At 33.9% G+C, this 22080-nt stretch overlaps 1 protein-coding gene across 1 annotated transcript; it reads right to left on the reverse strand.

The window, feature by feature from the left end:
• Nucleotides 1–4: 4 nt before the first annotated feature.
• Nucleotides 5–3087, reverse strand: LOC131624509 (uncharacterized; the record flags this gene model as incomplete). Its single annotated transcript, XM_058895493.1, has 5 exons — nt 2853–3087; nt 2705–2749; nt 2453–2592; nt 1645–2076; nt 5–17 (listed from the first exon to the last, which is right to left on the reverse strand). Coding segments are annotated over exons 2-5 (612 nt in total), but the record flags the coding sequence as incomplete, so codon positions are not given.
• Nucleotides 3088–22080: the final 18993 nt, after the last annotated feature.

The following is a 22080-nucleotide window of genomic DNA, read 5'->3' on the forward strand; positions in this document are numbered from 1 at the left end:
TCAGAAAGAAAGGAGCACTGCAGATAAATATGGAATTAGAATATGCAAAAAATATAAAGCATTCTTGTCCAATGTATGCTTTTGATATAATTTAAAAACAAAATAAGCTTAACCAAATTTCAAAAAGTAGTTGCACACATATGCTTCTCTCAAAAACTCTAAATGTAACTAGCATAAAATTATTGCAGATGTTGTTCAAATACAAACATAAAAATTTCAGAGGATTCTCGTAAAACATGATAAAACTATTGACCTAGATTCCCAAAGGAGTTCCAAAACTCATTTAAGCATGAATAATATAAGGTGAGTCTAACTCAACCTTACAAAATAGACTTGTGAGGTGAGTTGAGTCTAACTCAACCTTACAAAATAGACTTGTGAGGTGAGTTGAGTCTAACTCAACCTTACAAAACTGATTGGTGAGGTGAGGACTTCCAAAACATAAACATTACACAAGTCATATCTCTAGACAATATGGGACTAAATTCACCCCTTCACTCACGCACAACAGAATGTAAGTGTTAGAGGTTCCAATTAGGACAACCCAAATGCTGCAATTATGCGGCTAAGGGCAGACCGTAATGAAGAGGAAATTTCCAACCCCCTTCATGCTTGGGTCCGATGAGCCTAAAGTGTGGACGATGCAGGAAGCCCAACAAATGTAGGATCGCTGGGATACTATCTTGGTATTAGAATAATAGTGTCTTAGAGATTACGGGTATAAGTGTAAAACAAATGCTGAGTCAGCACATTTGAGTTCTCTTTGTATAACCTAGCTCTAACTATTGTAACTAACTTTACCTTTCCCTTATGAAATGAAAGAAATCTGTTACAACTCTCTCTCCCTCTTCCTTTCTCATCTTCAATCTCAGTTCAGTTTCTAACACTTAGAATTTGGACTGGCTCTAACTCAACCATACAAAACTGACTTGTAAGGTGAGGACTTCCCAAGCTTTATAAACACTACACACACTATCTCTCTAGGTCTAGGCAATATGGAACTAAATCCATCCCTTCACGCCCAACACAATAAAGGTGGTGGAGGCTGCAATCGAAGCAACCCAAATGCTACAACTAGGCGGCTAAGGGAGGACCGCAAATGAAGGCGGAATTTCCAACAACAATAACAACAAAAAAACCTCACAATTTCATGTAAAAAGGAATGCATTATCTGGATATTAAAATTAATAGCTACCTAAAAAGAGCAATGTATTGATATACTATACATGTTAATAACCTTTTTTTAAGAGTTAACATATGATGAAATCAAATGTGAGTAGAAGATGGCATATTAACTCTAAGACCTCAATAAAGTAGTATATTATGCATAATACTTAAATAAGGAATGAACACAAATCCTCTTTCCTCTCTTCCTTTTTTTAAATTTTCTCGGTAAACTCTGATAACCTAAAATTTGCTTCAACAATTAAATCCAAGTTGACAATTGTCAAAATCTAACATGTGACTAGCAGATGGCATATTAAGTTGACACCTCAACAACATAATATGCATATGCCACAATAAGGATTGAACACGTGTCTTCTCTCTTTCCTAAAATCCCATTTATAGCGAACATAAGTGATGTAGTAAGAGTAACCAGATAGCATACATAATATGCAGAAATGAACAAACAGTCATACTCACAATATTAAAAGTGGAATCTTTATTGATGCATCTAGAGACTGAAAAGCAGACCACACCACCTTCAACATCTGACTTTTTTCACTCCGCTGCATCCCTTGTGACGTTTTTGATAAAACCTCTGGAGGTGGTTCTCCCAAAGTTTCATCCACTTCTTGATTTGACGGTGGAGAGTGCAACATCGTCAGCCATTTTTTAAAAAGTTTTTGAATGCCAGATGATGCTGCAAGGCTCTCATTAGCACCATTGAGTGGAACATTACGGGTCTTTGGAGACTCCGACTTAACTTCCCCCTTCTCTTCCACTCTAACTGAGGTCTTGCGGACCTTCAACTCCTTGGCTCTGGCTTCTGAATCACCATTTCGCTCATTGCCTTTGAAGCTTGTAATCGTCAAAGGTTTAAGCTTGGATCCACAAATTTGAGGAGGCCCTACACTGGAAACAATAAATCCTTTATATGATGCAGAAATAAAGGATCATCTCATCTGCCTTTTTATGTAAGTTCTTCGTGTAAAATAAGCTTATGACATGAAACTGAAAATTATAATTGAAATCTAAAAGCATTGAAAACAGAATTAACATCAGTGATTTGGTATAACAATATACATACGGACTCGAATAAACTATTGACATATGTAAATACATAACTTTGTTTCCCTTTCCCCGTACATAATAACTAGCATGAAAAAAGTTTTTCTCATATCGTAGCACTAAAAGGCAACTTCAACACGTAAGATCGTAATATCTTAAGACCCAGCATTCGATCTTGACTACACTGATAACTACAATGACCACATAAACATATTTTCACCTTAGACAATTAGTCTGCTTTAACATGCGATGATGCCAATCAGCTCTTCCAATCAAGTGACGTTTTGTGAAACACTGCTTCAACTTCATACTTTTGCTCCATGGCAAATTTTTCCTAGACGAAAACGTGACATACAAGCCCTGGAGAAAAGAAAACAAAGCAACCAAGAAGTTCATAATTAAAAATAAATAAAAAAAACATAAAATTCATTGTAAAAACAATCCAATAAGGTAAATGCAGTATATAGATTACCTGCGGTTGATGAGAAACCAAAACCATTTCAACAAATTATCCACTCTATAAAAACCAATTCAACAAACACCAAAAAAATTTAGGTTAGAATCAGAGAGATAAATAACAATAAAAACCAAAAAATAAGTTACAAGCAATAATAGCGTACCGTATTGGAAGACTTGGAATTTCAAGAATTGTGAAAACGAAAGTGTTGAATTGTATGTAGGGTTGGATATTGAGAATTATGGATGAAAATAAGGCATTTAAGTATTCGAATTGGAGCAGAAAGGTGCGGTAGGGTGAAGAATTGAAAGGGAAATGGAACTCTGCAAACCCTCAACTCCACCGAACGAAGGAAGGCAATGATGGATATGGTTATCTTCTCATAAAAATCAAATCTTTTTAATAATTATGATTAATTCATAATTCAATAGTTTAAGTAAAATATGTGTACATTGTATACATAATATAAATTGAAATCTAAAAACTAATATTATATATTTATTGAGTGAGTACTCATTGTTGGTTTCTCACAAAAAATTATTCAAGTCAAATTGGTTTATGTCCCCTATCTTTTTGTTCCATTATGTCAAATTGGTTTATGTCCCCCTATTTTTTGTTCCATTCTTCTTTAACAATGCAGATTTTATATAAAAAAAAATCTAACCAAAAAAAAAAAAAGACTCAAGTTAATTTCTTAAAAATTTAATCAAATCATATTAATTTTTTTGTACATATTATTTTAAAATTTTTTTCTACTTTCCAAAAACTTTTAAACATATTATATGTTTTGACCACTAGACTAATATACATAATGATAAATTATTTCCATAATTTACAATAATACTAAACATTTTTTATTTTAAAATAAAAAAAATTGTAAGATAAAATGATAGTATTTTAGAACTACACCAAATGTTTGTAATATTTTTAATGATGAGTGTCTAACTTAATAATTCAGAATAAACATTTATTTATTTATTTATTTTAAATAATTCATGAATAAAGATTTACTTATTCAGAAATAAATTAAATAATATTTACTTGAAATTAAATAACATTTAAATGAATATTTACTTATTTCAAATTAATTAAAATTAAATTTTAATTAATTAATTTTAATAATAATTCAATTAATTATTAAAATATTTATTTCATTCAAATTAAATAATCAATTAATTTTAAAAGTATTATTTAATTAAAATATAATAATAATAATAATAATAAATTAATTTAATATTTTTATTTTATTAATTATAAATATGATTTATATTTTATTAATTTTATTAATAAATTTGTATATTATTTGAAATAAATAATTAAATAAATGTTTATTCTAAATTATTAAGTTAAGTATTTATCATTACAAATATTAACAATAGAAACTGATTGGTATAGTTGTAAAGTAACTACCATTTAACCTGAAGGGACTTAGCTTCGTATTTTTTATTTTAAGTTCGGGAATGTTTAATATTAATATAAAGCATGAAAATAATTTATCAGTAATATACATTAGCTTAGTGGTAAAGATGTGCTTAAAGGTCATTGGTTCAATTCCTTTACGAACAAAATTTAGCTTTTTTTTTCTTTTTTAAATATGAATTGTTTAAAAAATATAATTGAAATTAAAAATTAAAATCAATTAAGTATTTAAAAATTAAAATAAAATTCAACGTGGCAATCTAATTTAAAAGTAGAAAAAAAATGATTTTAAAAAAAATATTAACAGAAAAACTAATATGACCCAGTTAAATTTTGTAATTTTTTTGACAGAGAAAATTTTAAATTTTAATAAGAATTAGGAGTACTACATAAAATGTAGTGAGCAACATATTAGCAAATTTTTCATTTCGCCTAAACATATTTAGAGATTTCGTGATTTAATTATTTTATTTTACTTTAAAAAGATCATAGAGATTTTTTCAAAAGTCGTACTTATGTGTGTATAACTCATGAAATTTTAATACTTACTAAAATAATTCAATGCACTTATTCATTTCCACTAAAAAAACATATCTCTTTTTAAAGTAATATAATAATTTGTTACACAAATCATATATATTATCTATTTACCCTACCAACTTCATTTTCTTCTAATCTATTTTCATTATTTTTTTTGGTATTATCTTTAAAATAGAACTTTAAAAATATTTTTGGACGGTCCTTCTAATACGATGAAATCCAATTCTATAAGGGGTCATCTGATAATAATATGAAGCCCGGACTCGGATACGGACATGAGACAAGACACAGACACAGATACGGAACACCGTTAATCATGAGTGGTTTCATGGTCCAACTAGCCGGGACACGCGCCCGAGCTCCACTCCTATTTTCTTTGCACTCCTCCCAACCTAATAGTCGATTTTTAGATAAAACTAGGGACAAAATTAATAAAAATAGGGTTAAATTCAGGGACAAATTAGCCGATTTATGATTATTTATATATTATGTCACATGTAACTTGCGGTTAAATTTTTTGTCCAGACTGCTTAAAATTTTCGCTCTGTCACTGCCACTAATGTAAAAAACATAGGACACGGACACAGCTATATATATATATATATATATATATATATATATATATATATATATATATATATATATATATATATATATATATATAAAATTTATGAGCACAATTTATAAACAGTCTAAAATGAGAACTAAAATATATTTAAACTTAGTACTATCAATCAATCGAAAAAGACTTAAATTGAGTACTTCCAATTAAGAAAGAAAAGGAATGAGTATTGGAAGAGAAAGAGTGGAATATCAGCACTGGCGACAATGAAATGTCGGCGAGCGGTAAAGATGAAAACAAACAAAGAAGATAAAAATAAACAGAGAAGATGAAAAAAATAAAGAATATGAGTTGTTTTATAGTGGGGAAATGGAATATGAAAGATAAAAAACTTTTGTTTTTTTTATAAAAATTTTGAGAATTTGAGTGGTTGCAGTCTCTGTTATTTGAAATAGTGGCCTTATTTGTGTCCGTTGCATTTTGATTTTTTTTTGTTGGACACTTTAAAGATGTGTCTGATACATATCATACGCGTGTCGGTGTCTAATATGTGTCCGAGTCGGAGACACGCCTTCTGATTGACATGTCAGAGTTTCATATATTAATTTATATTTTTTTAATTATTTTTGTTTTCATTTTATAAAATCGTTTTGGTGAAAGTGTATGTTTGTCAAACAAGTGGTTGATAAGCCAAATGTTGCTAGACTGGATGTTGGAGAATTTGATGTTTCTAAACCGAATATTATCTAGCCAACAATTGAGGAAATGTTAATATTTTGATTGAAAAAGAAATTTACTTTGCATGATTTAGGTTTTGGCATAAAGATACATAATAATAACTTGTTTTGAGCTTCACGATATTCCCATTCAAGAACGGAGCCAATGGGCCTATACACCTAGGGGTGGCAAAACGGGCCGCCCGCCCCGCCCGCCGCCCGCCCCGCCTTATGCCCGCCAAAAAACGAGCGGGGCGGGCATGCCGGCCAAGTAAAATGGGCATCAAAATCATGCCCGCCCCGCCAAGATGGCGGGTTGGCGGGCGGCGGGCTTACCCGCCAATTTTTATTTATATTTTTTTAATAGATTAATATGCTTTTTTTACCTTTTAATTAAACTTTTCACTTATTTTTTAAAACAATTTTTTATAAAAGTAATTTTTTAACAAATTTACTCTAAAAAATATTACATATATTTATAAATAAATGTATAAAATAAACCATCAAGAATTGCAATTACTAGAATTAACTAAAAAAAGAGTGAGTTTTGGAGGAGGAGCGGGTTTTGGCGAGCGGCGGGCTTTGGCGGGGCGGGTATGGCGGGCGGCGGGTTTTGGCGGGGCGGGCTTTGGCAAGCAGCGAGCCTAAAATCCCAACCCAACCCGCCAATTTTTGGCGGGTGCGCGGGCGGCCCGGCGGGCCCCGGCCCGTTTTGCCACCCCTATATACACCCACTAATATTTCACCTACATATACTACTATAAAATATTGACATATACGTATTTCTTTTCAATGCTAGTTTAATATATAAGTTAACACTACAACAATAAAATATACCTGATTTAATTTGTTAATATTTAATTGCTACTTCAAAATACATATTAATATACAATTGTGTTTAATGATAGAATAGTGTTCAATGTCATGTCATAAAATTAATGTCAATTTTTGTGTTAATTGTTTGTGTTGAATTTTTCAAAATTAAAATTTATTAAATAATATGGATAATTTATTTATTTATTTTGTTTACTTATTTATATTTTATAAATTATAAACTATAACATGTATTCTATCAATAAATAAGTTATAGTAGTGTTAAAAAAAAATTGATAAATGTGGATACCTTGAATCTTAGATTTAGTTGTGTATTTGTGATAGCTATTATCATTTTGTGTATGGACCAAAAACTATTATACTAATGATATTTTTGAAATAAATATTATATATATATATATATATATATATATATATATATATATATATATATATATATATATATTATAAATATAATATATAATTTTATTGGTGTGTATATAAATATTATAAAGTATATAAATATAAATTATTATGTCTCACAAATATAAATGTCTGTGAAAATATATTTTTAATAAGATATAAAAATGATATGATATTAAAAGATAATCTAATACATGTATGATTGATTTATATGCACCATACTCTACATATTCTGGCTTCGTCCCTATTCCAGTAGTTAATTTTGTTGTGAATGTATGACATTGAATGTTTTTACACAAACTTGCAATTTCTCTTCTTTTCATCGGTTTCTTGCATGCAAATTTTATCATTCCTTCGTCATCATAATTTCAACATACGTTTTTAAGATATCAAAATATTTGATAAAAAGGCAAACAAAAAATCTAAAAATTAATGAGAAAAGGAAAACAATTCACATCATATGGATTAAAATCAAGATGATGTTCTATACAATTGTGCTAGAATATATAACAGAGAATTTTTTAACATACTAAATTCATGAAACAAAGATGTCGTGAAAAATTTAGTAGTAGTTAGTATGGTAGTTAGAACAACCTTTTAAAATATATTCTCCAAAAGTTGTTATATCATTCGTATCGACACTTGTACTTCGATCCATGAATGTTTTGGGGGCAAAAATAATTTGATTCGATGTAGTGAATGTTCAAACGCAGACAAAATGCACATGATTGAAATGTAAAAGTTATTTCAAAATTTATACTAGTAGGTAACATAATTTTTATTGAAACTATGAATAGAATCTATAAAATAAGAAAACACAAGTACCTGGTTAATACTAATATGCCCTTTGTTTAAAAAATTCCACCTATTAATTTTAGGGTTAAAATGTGTCCAAATAATACTTTTAGTGACTAAATTCTGACTTTGACTTGAATCTAACTATTAGTTTCTTCTGTTGCTCTCTCTATTGGTCAAGTTATGTACTATTTGTCCTTTTATTTCTAATCTAACTGAAACGGGTGAGGCAATGTCCTCCTCCAAATAGAATCTGTACCCATTTACAGATTTTCCTTACTCCCAATGTTGCTTTCCAATCCCAATCCCATATGCAATCTTTCGTTTTTCTCCCTCTTCCTCTGCCGTCACTCTTCATTCTTCACCTTTTCCTAGTCTAACTCTTTCTCTTTCTCTTCCATCTTCATTCTTTCCAAATCTGAAAATCAATCCCTACTTCTCTTTTTTTTGTTCATCTTCATCCATAATATCTTTATCTTCATCTTCATAATGGTTTAGATAAAGCTAGGTGGAGTTAGGGTTTGTACTGATGACGAAAATGAAAGGTTTGTTAGGGTTATGATCAAGATTTACGGGTTTGGTTGAAGGAAATACACAGTTGGTTACTCAACCATCATGTAAGCTATTCTTTCTTTTGAGTATTCACAAAGCTTATGGATTTGCGCATTCGAAGGCAGAATATGTATCAGGTATGTTTTTACCGGTTACTTTCTTTCATGTTTTTCTTATGTTCTCAACATTTATTGTTTTGTGTTGCTAAAGCTGGGGAAGCTTATGTTTAGTTTTGCAGTTTCGCAAAGAGTTTTCTTTTCCATAGGATCTAAAGGATTGTGTCAATAAAGTCACTCCAACATAGAGTTACTGTCAATGGATCTGCATATCATTTAAGTTGTTTGTGTGGATTAGAACATGAAGATTTCATAAGCAGGTAGAGGATAAGGTTTGTCTCTTGATATGGCTTTTATCATCTTGCTAAAATTTGAAAATAATTGAATTTGTCAAATACAATTTTTCACTACTACATTCATGGCTCTATGTTGATGTTATTATTTGTTTGCGTCTTCATCCCTCAATCTTTTGCTAACAGGTAACAAGGTGGGTGAAAGAATGAAATGGGGGACCGCGCGCATTATCAAGAGGTGATGGTGTAACTGATGTCGACATGAAAAAAAGATAAGTATTAATTTCACTAAATATGACTTTTTGCTGCAATGAAATCTTGGAGAACGATGAAATCTTCTAAAATTTCGGTTAGACTTGGTTTCGCGAACTCTTTTCAGTCACGACGGGAAATCTCGGGGCTCTACGTCGTCCCAACCCCACAAGGGTCTTAATTTTGATTCTCTTTTGATGTTTCATTTTCAATGAGAATGATTCACATGACAACTGAATCTCAAATATGCAGAACCACATTAATTCATGTGTTAGATATATCGGTATCGTTTCTACCATGTCCATTTGTTGTTGTATCTTCTGCGGAATAATTGTCTCTTTTTTGGTTTATATTTTCACATTTTCTGACTGGTTCACATCTTTAAACTTTTCCAAGTAGGTTTGATTTGAACAATGTTTACATTTTCACTTTGTTAAAACTTCACACAAATTTATAGCTAATGTGGTTCCTTTTTTTTTCATCTTAAGATTTCTTTGGTTGCTACCGACTCAAAAACACCATGATTCCGTGAGCGATGAAGACATATATGCTGGTGTATTATTCTATGGAAGTATGATAATTTTGTTGAATGAATTTGCTGAAAGAATATTCCACTTGCTGTATCTAAAGAGGAAGCCAAAGAAGTTGGAACATCAAAGATAAATGGAATCCAACAAAGCAGCAGTGATGCGGCAGTTATGGTGGATTCGTCTTGATAAGAAGAAGAAGGAGCTCCATTAATCAAATAGAAATGGGACACCGGATAGAAGAAGACTTCTCATTTGCAGGTAGATATGGTGGAGTTATCTGATAAGATGGATGTGCCACCATAAGAGATTAAGGAGGAAAAACAAAGATTGTTTGAGGGCAAGGCAGTAGATGTAACTGAAACATGTGATGATATCTGGTAACAATCTTCGCAATATATTATATGTTATAACTTACCCATTCAATCGTTAAATTTTATAACCATTGCTTAAACTGCGATAACAAGTTAACAACCATGCCTTTTTCCAGTAATACTTCAAGTTCTCAACAGTCTTCGCAATTTCTTCAGAAGAAGCTCAGTATGCAACAACAACCTGCAACAGCAAGAAATAGGAAGATAGCAAAGCATGGTGGGTTATCTGGGAAGGGAGAGATCCAAGACTCTCGAATTCTTGGAAGGAACCAAATTGGTTCTTGTCATTCTGTTTGTGTTATTTCTGTTTTGTACCGAAAAATATCAGAAATTGTCCCAATTTTATTTTGTAAAAGAATCAGTTTCTATCAACTTCCTAACCACACCTGAGTGTAAACCTGAGACTGCAACTTTGCTGTGTCATGCATTCTGGACAGTGGATCAGCAACTTTGTTCTCCAACCCGGGTTTGTAAACTATGTCAAAATGGTCGTAATCCTTTTTGCAGTCACTGTTTTAAGCTCTTTTGATGGTTGCTAACTGTAAATTTTTGTCCCAATTAATACGGTCTCCAATGTTGTATTGCCAATGCTACTGCAATCTCCAACATTGTATTGCCAATGCTACTGCCATCAATTCTTTCTCGAATGCAGATTTGGTTAAATTGCGATCGCTTAAAGCCTTACTGTATAAAGCAATAGGCTAGCCTTGCTGCAAAAGAATTGGTGTAAGAGGAATGTTCCAGGCTATGGATACTGATAGAATTGGTGTAATAGAGTAAGAATAAGAGGATTCCACTGAAGAAGATGGTTTTGATTTGAAGAGAGTAAGAATAAGAGGGTCTGAGTTCCAGCGGATAGTTCATACAGGCCTTTACAAGAACATTAGGCCATTGATTGGTTGTCCCTTTGGTACTGTTTTTCAACTTGACACTTCTTCTGAGGGCCCTTTTCTATCGCCATTCCAACCCAAAGGCAAGTCCCTCCTTTTTTGTTTGTTTGGAGATATTAAACCCTAAGAGTGTGTGTTTCTAGAATCAAAAGCTGCTTTAATTTCTTAACGTATGTTAGAATTAATTCTGTAGGCAAAATCAATTCAATCCCAATTTATTTTTTAATAGCTTTGTTATATTATACATAGCAATATGAGGGAGGGAGGTTGTCTTTGATTGATTTTAGCTTTGTTGTGGTTTATTGATATTCTAGGCTTTTACTCTCACTCTAACCTGCATGGTACATCTTGATCTGACATTTAGGTGATGTAAATAACACCGACGAAATAAAAGATGGTCACGATCAACCCAGCAGTGATTCCAAGGACAACCGGTCGTTGATCGACAATAATACTGCACAAAGCCTCGCTGGTGAAGATATAGAAGACATGCGAAGGTGATGATGGCATCTTATTTTGTTTGGATTTTAAATCTTATTTTGTTTCCTGCATTTTTTTATTTGTGTACTTCGGTTCTTTATCCTTGATATATAAGTGTTATATAAATAAATAAATACATCTTTAGTACCATTGTTGTCAATTAAATTCTGCAATCCACATCTTGCTATCTTGGGATTCAGTAGTGAGAAATTATGCTATTCTTTTATGCAGACAGGGTGCTAAGGGTAATGAAATAATTGAAGCTCTCATTGCCAATAGTGCAACATTTGATAAGAAAACATCATTCTCACAGGTATATATTTAAGTGTATAAAGAGATTATGTAGTTTATATTTAGAGTAAAGATGTAATTTGGTTAGTGATAAATGTTATCTGTGTTATTTTAATCCCCTTCTGTCTATACAAACCGGTTAGTTAGCGAGTGTAAAACATTACTTATAAGGGCATTAAGATAATAATATTCGAATATAATATTAGATGTGTGCATTTATCATTCTACACCAACTTCTTTAGAATCACAAACGTTATTTATCAGCTCACAAACGATACCAAATAACCGAAGGGTGAACTCTTTAGCTAAGTGACAACTCTTGGGTCTACTTTGTGTAAGAGAGAAACCCTCAGGATAATAACGACACAAGTAAAATGAACATCTTTTATGGACCAAATTGTTTACTTTGTCTTTATTTAGGGAATGAACCAAAGCTCATGATATCTGTGCAGGAGAAATATAGACTTAAGAAGCAGAAGAAATATGCACCAAGGGTACTTATAAGGCGTCCTGTTGCTCGAAGGTGACCTTTATTTTTAAGTTGTTGTTGTTATTATTATTATTATTATTATTATTATTATTATTATTATTATTAGTTTCAGATATTTTGAGTATCTACTAATGACTTATGGTTGTCACTTTTTTTTCCAGCATATGTGAGGCCTATTTCAAGAAGTATCCATTAAAAATTGGGTAAGGCGTATTTACCTTATGCATTTTTTATGTTACATTTGAGCTATTCTTTTGGAGTATGATGTTAACCATGAAGAGATGGAATTATAATATCTTTAATGTCTGAATGGGGCTTATGTCAGAGAAGAGAAAAGAATAAGAATAGAAAAGAGCAAATTTCTACCACCAGTGTAATAGAATTTTGAATTGATAAATAGGCGTTAAAATATGACAACGGCTATTTTGTCCTTTTCTCTAAAGCACAAACTTTGAGTCTAAACAACGAGTTCTTGAATATCGTTTTGGGGAATTCAGACATCATTATCAGTAGTTGGATGGAAATATTATGAGTTCACTTTTCTTGTGTTTTGGATCAGTGTATCGTGTGCGATATCTTTTTAGTCTGACAAATGTTAATGGGTGTGTGTGGCTATTGTATAATTGGATTGGGGTATTATTCTCACTTTATTCCATTTTAAAAATGAGATTAATGCATTCTCTTTTATATTTTATTCCATTGACCGCCAATTGCTGTGATGAAAATTAAAACTTCCAGCAAGAACACTTGAATTAATTTCGTCGGCTGCATCAATCATGAATTGGTGAAGTTGTTGTTTTTTTTGCAGCTCTTCGATGAAGTTGTGCTTTCACATCAGTTTGTTTATAGTGACTTTAAGTCATGGTGTCGTCAGCTTAGATCAAGTGGTATTATGTGTGTCATACCCCAAAATTTGCCCAATCAGATCTATGTCTTTTAAGTCATCAAGGATCAAAATTAAGAGTCATGGGGTTTGACATTCTTATTGTCAAACCCGCTCTCTTATAAAATATCCTGAGACAAAATGGGGTGCAATTAACAGGTGCTTTGGGATCCAAACCTCGGGGCCCAATTATTACAAGGGTTTTATCCTTTTTGGGGATTATAGTTTTTTTTTTACTAACATTTGTTTTTTTTTATTAATTTTATTATTACTAATAATTAGTATTAATATTATTAATTTTACTAATTAATTATTGTTAATATTAGAATTGTCATTAGAGATTATTAGTGTTATTATTAGAATTAGTATTAATGTAAATATTATTATAATTAGGATTTTTGTAGTTTTATACTTAAATTAATTGGGCAATAGGCCCATTAGGTGTAGAAAGACCTAATCTAAACATTATAAATAGGGTGTTTTTTTTGTCAATGGGGGAGGCCAATTTTCTAACCCTTATTAGTCGACTCTGTACAGAACAATCGGAATCTGGCCTTCTTTTCCTATCCCACATACGTAATACTCCCACCCACTGTATGTATTTCACTTCAATTTTCTAACATTCTGAGGCCAATCCCAACACATTTTTCACGGCCAATCCCAACACACATTCACGATTCCAAAACCTGAACCTATCACCATCAAAACCAAATTCACACTAACTTGGCATACTATCAAAACCAAATTCAACACATGAATAGATGAAGAAGGAAATTGCGGCTATTGATTCACTGTCAAAGGACCGAACTAACACATTCTGCCGTCACCGACATCACCGCGAGATTTCTCTTCCGCAGATCACGGTGACCCCCACACGCGGACGAGCAACCACCTCCGGCCACAAAGTCAACAGCAACTTCCGTCATTAACCTTCACAGTGCCGGACGAAACCGCACAGCCGCGAGGACCTCACCGGCGCCACCACACGGCGGCCTACATCCGCACTCCTTCCTCGTATCAGATCCGCAACCGCACGAAGCCGACAGCATCACCACCGCTCCGCCAAGCTCCGATGCCACACATTTACCGCAAAATCTCCACCGCCGATTCCAATTTTGCTGGCTATTGATTGATCTCGTTAAGGTAGCATTTTTTATTCTTAACGTTGGTGTGATTTTTTTGGTTTTCCAAGGTCTTGAGAAAGTTGAAAGTTGAAGAGAAAGAGAGGTACACGCTTTAGCTTGCTGGTTATTACATTACCATTTGTTCTTTTTTTTATTTATTTTTTCTAAATCTATGACACATGTCTTCGCGCTATTGGATTAAGAGGCATCCCTTTTGCCTCTACGTAAATTCTCCCAAATCTCTTTTTTTTTATATATTAATATTATTATATAATTATTACAATTCATTGTTAAGGTTATAATAGGATTATTAATTGGGCCATGGGGTCACATCTTACTATCATTTTACTAACGTGCAACCCTTGTTTTACTATCCTAACATGAAATTATACCCCCTATTATTTAATCTAAAAAATACATATATCATTTAATTTGAATATAAAAAAAATAATGTCTTTCTATTATTATAAAATCACAATAAAAACCCTATAAAGGTTTATAATATTAGGGTTCGTCCCAATCCCATTTGCCACTTGGCCGAAGTCTTTGGATTTAATTTGTTACTCGTTCCGACTAAACCTATTGGTCGCAATGATTAACAATCGATTAATTTAATTAATCAAATCCAATAATAAGAACAGTCAATTCTAATTTTCCCTTTAACGGATAAATGGCGAATGAATACCTATTTCATCCCGCCTTCGAATTAGTCGACTCTCTATGCCGTACTGATCAAATATCTGAATAAAATAATAAAACATTAATCTTTTTTTTTAATTCTCTCCTCGACCCGACTAAATCTATTAGTCGCATTAGACGAGAGATAAAAAATATATATATACAAATTAAAACACATTCAATTTGCTGCCCGCGATGATCAATCTATCGATCTGAGTAACCAGCAATTCCCATTAATCTGTTAGCTATACTGATCAAATCTATTGATCACCGCATCTAACAGTGACATATCAAATCAGGGTTGTACGCCCAAAACATTCAAAACAATTCAAAACAAACTATGGATTTTCATCCCTTCGATCAGGCAATTCAAAATGCCTTTCAGATCACAAATTCAAAACTATGGCAAGACCATTCAAAAAGCCTTTAAACAATTTCAAACTACAAAATTCTAATTCTAAGGCGTACAACCCTGGGCCCGAACTACGTTGACTCTGATTCTCCCTAAGGAGATACGTAGGCACTTGGATAACCAAGGCGAGTCCCCTTCCTCAAAACCTCAATTCAATTCAAATCTCAATTTTTCCCCTATTCGTTTCCTTAGCTATTAAACCTCTAAATTTTAGCCATAAAACCTTTGCCTTAACATAAAACCTTAGGAAAGGGTTGAGGGTGCCTAACACCTTCCCTCGACCTGATTATAATAACTTACCCAGATTTCTCAACTGCGTAGGGTTTCCTATTCGCCCTTCAGAATAGGTGGCGACTCTAAAAGCTTTCATTTTTAGGGCAGGTTGCTACAATGTGTTGGTTGGAACTTTGAACTGTCAAAGTTATGTTCGTTGTGAATTTGTAGGTTTAGTTTTGACCGGTTGTGTAATGTGGGTGTGTTTATCAGCTCTCTAAATTCGTCTTGAATGCAGATTGGTAGTAGAAATTATTGTAGAAATGTTAAAAAGATATATTTTAGTGTTGAGATATCAGTGTAATCGTTTGATAAGGATCTGGCATGAGTTGTCTTTTGATTCGGTATTTTAAACAATTTTAAATTTGGTGCAAGTGAGTTTTGGTGAGTAAGGCGTAGGTAGTGGTGGGGAGTGTGTCTATGCAACAGTGTTTAGAATTTCTTATCACAGAATTGAATGTGGTGATATCTGTGTTGTATATGTTTTTGGTTTTTCATATGTTTTTGGTATCAATTGTTACTATCATTGCTGGTGCGTTCTTTGGTATCAATTGTTACTATCACTGGTGCGTTCTTTATGTTTTCTTACGACAAAATTGGTGTTATCTTAGCCTCTTATTACTAGGAATTTTTTCTCAAACATTGCTTTTAGTGTTCCAGGCATTTATAAAAGCATACTGATAACATTTTAAAAGTGCACATATAATTCAATCATGTTACTCTTCAACAAGAGCTATTGTATATAAAAAAACTCTAATGGTTGTACTTTTATTTTTTTATTATTTAACATTTATAAGTATGTTATAAGTGTTCAATAAAATTTTTAAACTGTCATCACTAAGGGTGTGTTTGGTGCAAAAGAGAACTTGTGAAGAGAGAATTATGTGAGAGAGAGTATGGGAAGAGAGAAGTAGGAAAGAAATTGAATAGATTTGAAGTATTGTTTGTTATAAAAGAAAGATAAGAGAAATAAGGGAGAGAGAAGTTTTGATTAAGTATAAAAGTACTAAACTATCCTTGATTTTAAAAATATTTATAAAATATTAAATTATTTATTTATTAGTTAATATTAATATTTAAATGAGGATTTAAATTATTATTTAAAATGAATAAATAATATTCATTTTTTATTTAATAAATTAATAACTAAATCTTTTAACACCACTATTTTAAATAAGTAATTGCTTAAAAAAATAAAACGTAACAGTGCAAATAAATAATATATCAAACAAGATAAATAAAAAATATAAATCCATAATTTTACTCTATAAAACACTAAAATATCAATATTTAAAATTTTATTATTGATTCAAATATTTTCATATACATAAAAAAATTTATTGTTGATTCAAATATTTTTAAACAAGGTTTTTTTTATAAACGGGACTAAGTTTACTATTGATTCAAATATTTTTATAAATAATATCAAAACAAAAATAATATTTATTATTTTTATAGACGAAAAAATTTTATTGTTAATTCAAATATTTTTATATTTGAATAAAATTATAACCACCGGTTTATTATCTATTTAAAAATAATAAACACTTTTCATTCAACAATTTTGTCTTATTTCATTTTCTTTATATTTTAAAAACAAATGCGCGTAACACATCAGAACCCGTGCGGACGCACGGGTTTCCCACTAGTTACTGTGAAAAGAATATTAACCCCTAAGGCTATGTTTGGGAGTTTGAAGGAAAAAGGAGGGGAGGACTTTGAAAAATAGGAAGAATTAGGTGAACAGGATAAAAAGATTTTGGGTAGGAAGGTTTTGGAGGGTTTGAGTTTATTCATAACACCAAAAACCCCATAAAATGGGGGAAGTCAAAAATTATATTGAAGTAGGGTTTGGAGGGCTTACATAAATTTTCCAAATATCTTTTTAGGTTGTTATAGTATTCGAAAATTAAAAATTTAGTAATTATAATGACTCTTTTATCACTCTAAACAAAATCATTTTTTTTAAAAAAATGTTAAATATTTTCCTACATTTTTTTTAAAATTTTGTTTTTGAAAATCTTCCCCTCCTCTTCCCTTCAAACTCTCAAAGATAGCCTTGAGGCATTGGAAAAGTCATCGGTTAATGAGTGTTTGATTGAGCTACTCTTTGAAGATTTGATGTTAACGATATCAAAAATTTAAAAGTGTCATTGCAGATGTGAGTTTGATAGTTTTAACATGAAACCAAACAAGCTATGTAGTTGTTTTGTTTAGAATTTGGGTGAGAATAAAGTTTAAAGAAAACAATTTTTAAGATTTAAGTACTTGCAGACACAAGAGGATTTATATATAATAAAATTTTATTTTCAAGTTATTAATCATTGATATGCCGATCCAGCAGCTACATATGTCCACTTCTTTCATTACTATTACCATATTATTAAAAAAGTTAGTGGTGGAATCAATTTTAGAAATTTTAAAATTAAGGAATCAAAATTGTAAAATTAAAAAGACGAAACCTAAATCTTAAATGATGTAAAATAGGACCACTGTCATTAAATCAAAATTAGAGAAATCTTTGGCCACCTCCCAACCTTCTAGCTCACCTCTGGTGAAAACTCAGAATACCCTTGAATTCGGAAATGAACTTCCGAAATGCAAGAAAAAGGTGTTTTCGGAGATGCATCTCCGAAAGCGCCTTTTTTTTAAAAAAATTTGACTTATTTCGGAAATGCACTTCCGAAAACAGCATTTCGGAAGTTCATTTCCGAAATACTGCGCGTTTTGTAGATTAAGCAAAACAGCCCCCTCCCCCTAATCATTTACCCTAATCTTCTTCCAAACTCACACCCCAAGAGATTTTTGTGCAAACCAGTTCCAAGCTACCTCAAAGGCTCCAACTACTTGCTCTATTACATTCAAAAGTCCTCAAATCCATTCAATCGGTAAGCATTTTGATTTTAAGATCTATGATTAAAATGTATATTAGGGTGTTTACAAATAGTAAAAAATGTATTAGGTTAGGTTTATACTGATATTTAGGATGTTTAGAATGTGTAGACATAGGTTTGATGTTTGGTTTTGGGGTCTGCCATGGGAGTTGCAGAAAACTCCATCGCAGGGGTGTTTCGGAAGTTCATTTCCGAAAACACCTCCATCCCAGTTTTCGGAAATGAACTTCCGAACTGTATCAGAATTTCAATTATTTTTGTTTCTTCTTTTGTCTCGCATATTAATCGATTTCAATTGTTTACAGGAACATGTCAGGCAACCAACCAGCACGCATCAGACACGGGAGAGAGTCTCAGACTGCGTCGGCTAGACGCGAGCGGGCGGCGGCGCAGCTGGCGTCGACCCAGGGACGGGGGCAGGGCCGGGGACGCCGTGTGCGAGTTCTCGTGGACGTGGGAGAGGGTACATCTGCTTCGGAATCTAGGAGTCGGCTGGCTCGGGTATCTTCTTCCCGCCAGCGAGAGGAGGAGGAGGAGGAGGAGGTGCCAGTGCCATACCACGAGCCGGAGGGTGTACCGGATGTTGACCCTCCAGCCGGGGAGAAGGATGTGCAGGAGGATGGCTATCCGGGAGGGCCCTTTGACACTTCCGTGCTGATTCACTACCACGATCACGTCGCTCGGCGGATCTGGGAGGGAGAGGTATTTTTTTAATTTAACAGTTTATTTGTCACCATTTTTTATAATCTAACCGTTTATTTGTCGCTTATTTAATATATGTCCGCTTATTTAATATATGTCGCTTATTTGTTTTTTTTTTTGTAACAGGAGAGAGAGCCGCTGAAAATGGTCAACCACGCCCGCAAGATTTTCGGTCTGTTTAAACCAGCAGCTGAGTGGTTTAACGACCATGTGCGAGGTTCAGGGCTCAGCGGGCTCTGCATGACGGGGTACACCACCATCAGCACCGGCATGCAGGGGGCATTTGTGGAGCGCTGGCACAAGGAGACGTCCTCTTTCCACTTGTCGGTTGGGGAGATGACGATCACCTTGCACGACGTGCAGTGTCTTCTCCACCTGCCGATTAGGGGGCCGCTGTTGACCCACTCCAAGATCCAGAGGGTGGAGGAGGCCATTGAGTGGATGATGCTCTACTTGGGCATGGAGCACGAGGTTGCTCACTATGAGTGTGCCACGACTTCTGGGCCTCATATCCGGTTCACCACACTGAGCCGCTATTTCGAGCACCACCTGGACGCGGCGGCCGATGCCGAGCAGGCGGGGTGACGACCTATTCACACAGTACCACCGCGGCTGCGCTCTCCGGTGCTGGTACATGCATGTGGTAGGCGCTGCTTGCTTTGTGGACAAGAGTGCAAGGTACGTCGACGTGACCTACCTCCACTATTTCATGGACCTGGATACCGTTCACCAGTGGAACTGGGGGTCAGCTACTCTGGCATATCTCTACCAAAAGCTGAATGAGGCCTCCAACTGGAGGACGAGGCAGTTGGTCGGATCCTGCACACTGCTTACGGTACGTTTTATTTTAATACATTATCGTATTTATTTATTTATGTTTCGTATTTATTTTTAATACATTATCGTGTTTCTGTTTCAGAGCTGGATCATCTCCTACTTCTCCCGCATCCACGGCTTTCACATCGATCCTGCGTACGTGGACGCCATGCCCAGGGCCGCCAGATACGATCTCCAGAGGGGGAACGATGCGGTGGGACCATACCGTCTGTACTTGGACTGCACGATGCACGACGACGTCACCTGGAGGCCGTTCGTCGACTACGCTCAGATTGTCCCCTTTGACGGCATTGCTCTATATTCAGGCTGGTTGGCATGCGGGACCGGCATCATGGTCCGGTATCTCCCTGAGCGGTGCATGCGTCAGTTCGGATTCGTGCAGCGGATACCTAGGTTACCCTTTGAGGCAGCTCCCGACACAGTGACCCGAGTGCAGCTCACTGCCATATGGGAGGACTGGCAGCATCATGTGGTACCGCAAGAGTACCGTCTCACTCGGGTCACACAGGACTGGCACAGTGAGGAGGGGTACGTCACATGGTTCTACCGGGTGTCCCATCCTCTACTGAGACCCGACGTTCCCGGCGCTCCTAGGCCAGCACATGAGGAGATCTTGGAGAACCAGCAGGCCGAGGATGACCACGCCTTTGATCTCCTGCCGATCTGCCAGCGGATAAAGATGCTTGGGCGAGACGCCTTGGATCGGGGTGTCGTTCTTCAGGGCGGTCCAGATGCAGTCGCCGTGATGGAGGCGATCGTCACTGATGCGGGCCGTGCGGCGGGGTACAGGAGGCAGAGGAGGGCTCAGGGTGAGAGGGTTAGGCACACCCAGTAGTGGTCGGGATTATTTATTTTTTGTTTTCGGATTGTATATTGCGCACACTATTACTATTTGGTTCGGCTTGTATATATTATTTGGATTTTATTTATCGTATTAGTATTTTCTGTTTATCTGTTGCTTATTTTATTTGGCGTTTGCGTTTAATTAAAATGCGAGACTGTTTAAGAAATAACATTAAAAAAAACACAGTTTCTGCATAATTCGGAAATAAACTTCCGAATTCACCCATGAGGTGTTTTCGGAAGTTCATCTCCGAAGACACCCCCCATGAGGTGTTTTCGGAGATGAACTTCCGAATTATGGAATTTTTTTTATAAAAAAAAGCGCTTCGGAAGTTCATTTCCGAAGCAGGGGTATTTTGGGATTTTCGTTGGGGGTGACCCCATAGGGAGGTGGCTAAAGAAATTTTCCAAAATTATAGGTAAGCATAACACAATGATTAGGCCATCTCCAATGGTGCAACCCATTTTTGAGTTTTTTATGGGTCCCACCAGCCATATCATCTCAAAATAATTTATTTAATATTTATTTTATTAGAGTAATTCAAATGGGTCCCACAACTTTACCTCATAAATTAATTTGATTGGGTACCACAATTTTTTACTAGTTGCATTGCAATGCAACTCTACTATGACATGGCATTTTACTTCAATATTTAATTATTATATTGATGTCTAGTTGGATAACTCATTGAAAAATAACACCATTGGAGATGCTCTTAGGACTGAATTTTCATTGGAACTATGCATAGGATAGGACTATTAGAATGTGGGAAGAATCATTAACAAATTCATTGGAAAAGCCGTGACAATAATTGATGGGTGGCTAGAGTATGAATTAAAAGAGGCGTAGTTGTTTTGTTTAGAATTTGGGTGGGATTAAGGTTTAAAGAAAACAATTTTTAAGGATTAAGTGCTTGGAGACACAAGGACTTGCATATAATAAATATTATTTTATAGTTAATCTCTCCATTTTTTATTATAAGTCGGTTTGGGAAAAAAATTGTATTTAAATATAAGTCGCTTTACAATTCCAATGAATAATTAATGTTATTTTTCCTATTATATCCTTAAATATTTATTATTCTCTCTCCTTTCAATTATATAAATTTATGTTCCACGTGTCATTAATGAAGGATAATTTTGTAAAAACCTTCATAATTTTTTATTTTCATACAACAATTATTATTTTTCTTAATCTGTGTGAAAAGTCTAAAACGACTTATAATAAAAAACGGAGGGAGTATTAATTATCATTTTGGTCCACTTCTTTCA

This window comes from Vicia villosa, linkage group LG1 (assembly GCF_029867415.1).
Source record: "Vicia villosa cultivar HV-30 ecotype Madison, WI linkage group LG1, Vvil1.0, whole genome shotgun sequence".
Taxonomy (NCBI): Eukaryota; Viridiplantae; Streptophyta; class Magnoliopsida; order Fabales; family Fabaceae; genus Vicia; species Vicia villosa.